The 8,045-nt window shown below is 35.5% G+C and overlaps 1 protein-coding gene across 1 annotated transcript in view; it reads left to right on the plus strand.

Annotated features, from left to right (window-relative positions):
* The window catches only part of LOC110461429 (paladin-like), a 158,530-nt gene that overhangs the window by 130,117 nt on the left and 20,368 nt on the right, over positions 1 to 8,045 (plus strand). The window contains exons 9-10 of the mRNA XM_021514873.1: positions 656 to 755; positions 6,787 to 6,891. Coding sequence (XP_021370548.1) covers positions 656 to 755; positions 6,787 to 6,891 — 205 coding nt within the window. The remainder of the gene's footprint in view (positions 1 to 655; positions 756 to 6,786; positions 6,892 to 8,045) is intronic.

The following is an 8,045-nucleotide window of genomic DNA, read 5'->3' on the forward strand; positions in this document are numbered from 1 at the left end:
CTGGGTTTGACCACTAGAAGAGGCATTAAAAAATAGTTACTTTTGTTACAATGACACCTATGTAGGGACCAAGGAAATATTGACCAATATACTTGGCGATACTTTCACAAAAATCACCGTGACCCCTGGAAATCTGAGGATTCCTTGAGGGGGAGTATGTCACCCTGGTAAATTACTAGCCATTTTCTACTGATTCAGCTTGGGAGAATTTCTCCCTGAATTATTTTGAACTAGACAATGCTCTACTAAATAACCAAAAGAGAAATTTTGCATAGCAAAGTTGGTGGGTAACAGATATTATTTTACCAGGGTGACCCTTTATTTTGAACTTTTTGGTCACCTAACATAAAGTGCCTGTAGATTTTGGTTTGGTGTGACATCCCTCGTCTATCTGTCCGTCATCAACCAACTCTATCTATGAATAGCTGCTTCTTCAGAACTAAAAGACCTAGGATCATGATATTTGGAGTGTGGGATAGAGTGCTATAAAGTTTCCTCAAAACATTGGAATTTGACTTAAGTTTCAAAATCAATTGGTTGTGTTTCTATTGTAGACCTCTGCCCCCCGAAATCTCTCAGTTTAGATAAACAATATGTAATATATTGTAGATTTTCTGCCTCACTGTTACAGTATCTACATGTGTTTGTATTATAGAGGGAAGCATTCCCAGAAGGCCTCTCTAGAAAGGGGAGATTACCGTGCTGTACAACGATTGGTCAAACTGCTGCCCAATGGTCAGACCATCAGAAATCAGGTGTGTTACATCATCTCATGAAAACATGCTCTCACTTCCTTAAAGTATAGAGAATATATTATTAGAGTGCTTCTATATGTAGTGATATAGGTAATATAGCCATGATATCTTCATATCCAATAGACTGTTTAAACACTACCCTGTTCTAGTGTGATATATTAAGCAATGCTATGTTTTCTACAGCTGTCTGAGTAAGTACACAGCACAGATCAATCTTATTTACAATAGGAATTCTATTGTTCTTCTGCAATTGAGTAATGGATCAGCCATGATACTCTGACGCCAGTGTAATGTGAGATAGATATATAGTCCCTATACCCTGTTATGTCATCACAGTGTAATGTGAGATAGATAGATATATAGTCCCTATACCCTGTAATGTCATCACAGTGTAATGTGAGATAGATATAAATATAGTCCCTATACCCTGTAATGTCATCACAGTGTAATGTGAGATAGATAGATATATAGTCCCTATACCCTGTAATGTCATCACAGTGTAATGTGAGATAGATAGATATATAGTCCCTATACCCTGTAATGTCATCACAGTGTAATGTGAGATAGATAGATATATAGTCCCTATACCCTGTAATGTCATCACAGTGTAATGTGAGATAGATAGATATATAGTCCCTATACCCTGTAATGTCATCACAGTGTAATGTGAGATAGATAGATATATAGTCCCTATACCCTGTAATGTCATCACAGTGTAATGTGAGATAGATAGATATATAGTCCCTATACCCTGTAATGTCATCACAGTGTAATGTGAGATAGATAGATATATAGTCCCTATACCCTGTAATGTCATCACAGTGTAATGTGAGATAGATAGATATATAGTCCCTATACCCTGTAATGTCATCACAGTGTAATGTGAGATAGATAGATATATAGTCCCTATACCCTGTAATGTCATCACAGTGTAATGTGAGATAGATAGATATATAGTCCCTATACCCTGTAATGTCATCACAGTGTAATGTGAGATAGATAGATATATAGTCCCTATACCCTGTAATGTCATCACAGTGTAATGTGAGATAGATAGATATATAGTCCCTATACCCTGTAATGTCATCACAGTGTAATGTGAGATAGATAGATATATAGTCCCTATACCCTGTAATGTCATCACAGTGTAATGTGAGATAGATAGATATATAGTCCCTATACCCTGTAATGTCATCACAGTGTAATGTGAGATAGATAGATATATAGTCCCTATACCCTGTAATGTCATCACAGTGTAATGTGAGATAGATAGATATATAGTCCCTATACCCTGTAATGTCATCACAGTGTAATGTGAGATAGATAGATATATAGTCCCTATACCCTGTAATGTCATCACAGTGTAATGTGAGATAGATAGATATATAGTCCCTATACCCTGTAATGTCATCACAGTGTAATGTGAGATAGATAGATATATAGTCCCTATACCCTGTAATGTCATCACAGTGTAATGTGAGATAGATAGATATATAGTCCCTATACCCTGTAATGTCATCACAGTGTAATGTGAGATAGATAGATATATAGTCCCTATACCCTGTAATGTCATCACAGTGTAATGTGAGATAGATAGATATATAGTCCCTATACCCTGTAATGTCATCACAGTGTAATGTGAGATAGATAGATATATAGTCCCTATACCCTGTAATGTCATCACAGTGTAATGTGAGATAGATAGATATATAGTCCCTATACCCTGTAATGTCATCACAGTGTAATGTGAGATAGATAGATATATAGTCCCTATACCCTGTAATGTCATCACAGTGTAATGTGAGATAGATAGATATATAGTCCCTATACCCTGTAATGTCATCACAGTGTAATGTGAGATAGATAGATATATAGTCCCTATACCCTGTAATGTCATCACAGTGTAATGTGAGATAGATAGATATATAGTCCCTATACCCTGTAATGTCATCACAGTGTAATGTGAGATAGATAGATATATAGTCCCTATACCCTGTAATGTCATCACAGTGTAATGTGAGATAGATAGATATATAGTCCCTATACCCTGTAATGTCATCACAGTGTAATGTGAGATAGATAGATATATAGTCCCTATACCCTGTAATGTCATCACAGTGTAATGTGAGATAGATAGAAATATAGTCCCTATACCCTGTAATGTCATCACAGTGTAATGTGAGATAGATAGATATATAGTCCCTATACCCTGTAATAATCACAGCGTAATGTGAGATAGATAGATATATAGTACCTATACCCAGTAATAATCACAGCGTAATATGAGATAGATAGATATATAGTCCCTATACCCTGTAATAATCACAGAGTAATGTGAGATAGATAGACATTTAGTCCCTATACCCTGTAATAATCACAGAGTAATGTGAGATAGATAGACATTTAGTCCCTATACCCTGTAATAGTCAGTGTAATGTGAGATAGATAGATATATAGTACCTATACCCAGTAATAATCAAAGCGTAATATGAGATAGATAGATATATAGTCACTATACCCTGTAATAATCACAGAGTAATGTGAGATAGATAGACATTTAGTCCCTATACCCTGTAATAGTCAGTGTAATGTGAGATAGATATATAGTCCCTATTCCCTGTAATAATCACAGCGTAATGCGAGATAGATAGATATATAGTACCTATACACAGTAATAATCACAGCGTAATATGAGATAGATAGATATATAGTACCTATACCCAGTAATAATCAAAGCGTAATATGAGATAGATAGATATATAGACCCTATACCCTGTAATAATCACGGTGTAATGTGAGATAGATATAAATATAGTGCCTATACCCAGTAATGACCTCACAGTGTAATGTGAGATAGAAATAAATATAGTCCCTATACCCAGTAATGTCATCAAAGTGTAATGTGAGATAGAAATAAATATAGTCCCTATACCCTGTAATTATCACAGTGTAATGTGAGATAGAAATAAATATAGTCCCTATACCCAGTAATGTCATCACAGTGTAATGTGAGTAGATAGACATATAGTCCCTATACCCTGTAATTATCACAGTGTAATGTGAGATAGAAATAAATATAGTCCCTATACCCAGTAATAATTACAGTGTAATGGGAGATAGATATAAATATAGTCACTATACCCTGTAATAATCACAGTGTGATGTGAGATAGATATAAATATACTCCCTATACCCTGTAATAATCACAGTGCAATGTGTAGATATAAATATAGTCCCTATGCCCTGTAATAATCACAGTGTAATATGAGATAGATAGACATATAGTCCCTATACACTGTAATAATCACAGTGTAATGTGTCGATAGACATATAGTCCCTATACCCTGTAATTATCACAGTGTAATGTGAGATAGATAGATATATAGTACCTATACACAGTAATAATCACAGCGTAATGTGTAGATAGACATATAGGTACCTATACCCAGTAATAATCACAGCGTAATGTGTAGATAGACATATAGTCCCTATACCCTGTAATGTCATCACAGGGTAATGTGAGATAGATATAAATATAGTGCCTATACCCAGTAATGACCTCACAGTGTAATGTGAGATAGAAATAAATATAGTCCCTATACCCAGTAATGTCATTACAGTGTAATGTGTAGATATAAATATAGTCCCTATGCCCTGTAATAATCACAGTTTAATGTGAGTTAGATAAAAATATAGTCTCTATACTCTGTAATGTCATCACAGTGTAACGTGAGATAGATATAAATATAGTGCCTATACCCAGTAATGTCATCAAAGTGTAATGTGAGATAGAAATAAATATAGTCCCTATACCCTGTAATTATCACAGTGTAATGTGAGATAGAAATAAATATAGTCCCTATACCCAGTAATAATTACAGTGTAATGTGAGATAGATCGATATATAGTCCCTATACCCAGTAATGTCATCAAAGTGTAATGTGAGATAGATAGACATTTAGTCCCTATACCCTGTAATAATCACAGTGTGATGTGAGATAGATATAAATATAGTGCCTATACCCAGTAATGTCATCAAAGTGTAATGTGAGATAGAAATAAATATAGTCCCTATACCCTGTAATTATCACAGTGTAATGTGAGATAGAAATAAATATAGTCCCTATACCCTGTAATGTCATCACAGAGTAATGTGAGATAGATAGACATTTAGTCCCTATACCCTGTAATAATCACGGTGTAATGTGAGATAGATATAAATATACTCCCTATACCCTGTAATAATCACAGAGTAATGTGAGATAGATAGACATTTAGTCCCTATACCCTGTAATAATCACAGAGTAATGTGAGATAGATAGACATTTAGTCCCTATACCCTGTAATAATCACAGAGTAATGTGAGATAGATAGACATATATTCCCTATACCCTGTAATAATCACAGTGCAATGTGTAGATATAAATATAGTCCCTATGCCCTGTAATAATCACAGTTTAATGTGAGATAGATATAAATATAGTGCCTATACCCAGTAATGACCTCACAGTGTAATGTGAGATAGATAGATATATAGTCACTATACCCTGTAATAATCACAGAGTAATGTGAGATAGATAGACATATATTCCCTATACCCTGTAATAATCACAGTGCAATGTGAGATAGATATAAATATAGTGCCTATACCCAGTAATGTCATCAAAGTGTAATGTGAGATAGATAGATATATAGTACCTATACACAGTAATAATCACAGCGTAATGTGTAGATAGACATATAGTCCCTATACCCTGTAATAATCACAGTGTAATGTGAGTTAGATAAAAATATAGTCTCTATACCCTGTAATGTCATCACAGTGTAATGTGAGATAGATATAAATATACTCCCTATACCCTGTAATAATCACAGTGTAATGTGAGATAGATATAAATATAGTCCCTATACCCTGTAATAATCACAGCGTAATGTGTAGATAGACATATAGTCCATATACCCTGTAATGTCATCACAGTGTAATGTGAGATAGATATAAATATAGTCCCTATACCCTGTAATAATCACAGTGTAATGTGTAGATAGATATAAATATAGTCCCTATAGCCTGTAATGTCATCACAGTGTAATGTGAGATAGATATAAATATACTCCCTATACCCTGTAATAATCACAGTGTAATGAGTAGATAGATATAAATATAGTCCCTCTAGCCTGTAATGTCATCACAGTGTAATGTGAAATAGATATAAATATAGTCCCTATGCCCTGTAATACTCACAGTGTAATGTGTAGATAGATATAAATGTAGTCCCTATAGCCTGTAATGTCATCACATTGTAATGTGAGATAGATATAAATATAATCCCTATACCCTGTAATAATCACAGGGTAATGTGTAGATAGATATAAATGTAGTCCCTATAGCCTGTAATGTCATCACAGTGTAATGTGTAGATAGATAGACATATAGTCCCTATACCCTGTAATAATCACAGTGTAATGTGTAAAAGACATATAGTCCCTATACCCTGTAATGTCATCACAGTGTAATGTGAGATAGATAAAAATATGGTCCCTATACCCTGTATTGTCATCACAGTGTAATGTTTAAAAGACATATAGTCCCTATACCCTGAAATAATCACAGTGTAATTTGTAGATAGACATATAGACCCCATACCCTGTAATGATCACAGTAGCGACCGATACTCGCTATACCGCCCTATACATCTACTCAGGTCCCATTGTTGTAATATTAACCAGTAGGTACCCTGTAATGATCACAGTGTAATGTGTAGATAGACATATAGTCCCCATACCCTGTAATGATCATAGTAGTGACAGATACTCCCTATACCGCCCTATACATCTTCTCAGGTCCCATTGTTGTAATATTTAACCAGTAGGTACCTGTGATGAAGTGCTATAAAGTTTCCTACTAAGTAATTCTAACCTACTTTCTATCTAGGTCACAGGTGTTTCTGATGACATTTCTGCTTACAGCACATGATGAGATGAAGATTATTGACTATCTACCCAACCTTATGCCTGATATTTTGTGTTCTAGGTTGACACAGTAGTCGATGCCTGTTCAGAACTGTATAATCTGCGTTCTGAGATCCTGAAGAGCAAACATACCCTTGACGATATCAAGACTGACTACGTACTTGATGTAAGTCCAACACAAAATGTTTGGTATAAGGTCCAATAGAGAAATACTGGTAAAGCCACAGGACTACCTTCAGTTTATTTATGTGCCTAGGTCCTGTAGATTTTTAGGTCACTTGACCATAGGTCATGGTGACCTATTGCCATCCGTCTTCGTCTGTCGTCGTGCGAGGTGCATTAACTTCTTTCTTGTGAGCACGATGAATAACTTGAGTAAAAGTGAAAATATTTCAATAAATTTTGTTATGCTGGTTTATATTAATAAGATCTCCAACGCGTTTGAAAGTGTTCCTGATCAGACAGTAACTTGCAGAGTTATGGGACTTTGAAATTTTAATAACTATTGAAGCCTATGGGACTTGAGCTTGTGAGCACAATAACTTGAGTAAATGTAAATGGATTTCGATGAAATTTGCTATGCTGTTTTAAATCAATTAGATCTTAGACAATTTTGCAAATGGGCCCATTCAGACAGTATCTGGCAGAGTTACTGCCAATCGGAGAATACAAGATGGCCGATCCTGGCCTCTGATGTGCTGAGACGAGAAATTTTCGACTTGTCAAGATTATCTGCAGTAATTTACTTTATTATTTGTACAAATGTTACTTTTGTGCCTATCAGAAAATCCATGCTCACCCTGACCTCTCATTGACTGAGATGTTTTTGACTTCTCAAGAAAGGCTACACTGATTGACTTCTAACTTAGAAGAAATGTTCCTTACAAGGTTTCGACCAAGTTTGTTCCTTTTCATGCTGATTGTAAAATTTCAAATGGCCACCTTGGCCTGTGATTGGCAAGGACATTTACAACTTAATCTGTACATAATCCATTAAATGTATCATCTAATTCATATATACAGCATGTGTATGTCTGGTCTCCAGGTTAGTATGGGTATATGTCTGGTCTCCAGGTTAGTTGGTCTCCAGGTTAGTATGGGTATATGCCTGGTATCCAGGTTAGTTGGTCTCCAGGTTAGTATGGGTATATGCCTGGTCTCCAGGTTAGTATGGATATATGCCTGGTCTCCAGGTTAGTATGGGTATCTGCATGGGTATATGCCTGGTCTCCAGGTTAGTTGGTCTCCAGGTTAGTATGGGTATATGCCTGGTCTCCAGGTTAGTATGGGTATATGCCTGGTCTCCAGGTTAGTATGGGT

This window comes from Mizuhopecten yessoensis, unplaced genomic scaffold, assembly GCF_002113885.1.
Source record: "Mizuhopecten yessoensis strain PY_sf001 unplaced genomic scaffold, ASM211388v2 scaffold10619, whole genome shotgun sequence".
NCBI lineage: Eukaryota > Metazoa > Mollusca > Bivalvia > Pectinida > Pectinidae > Mizuhopecten > Mizuhopecten yessoensis.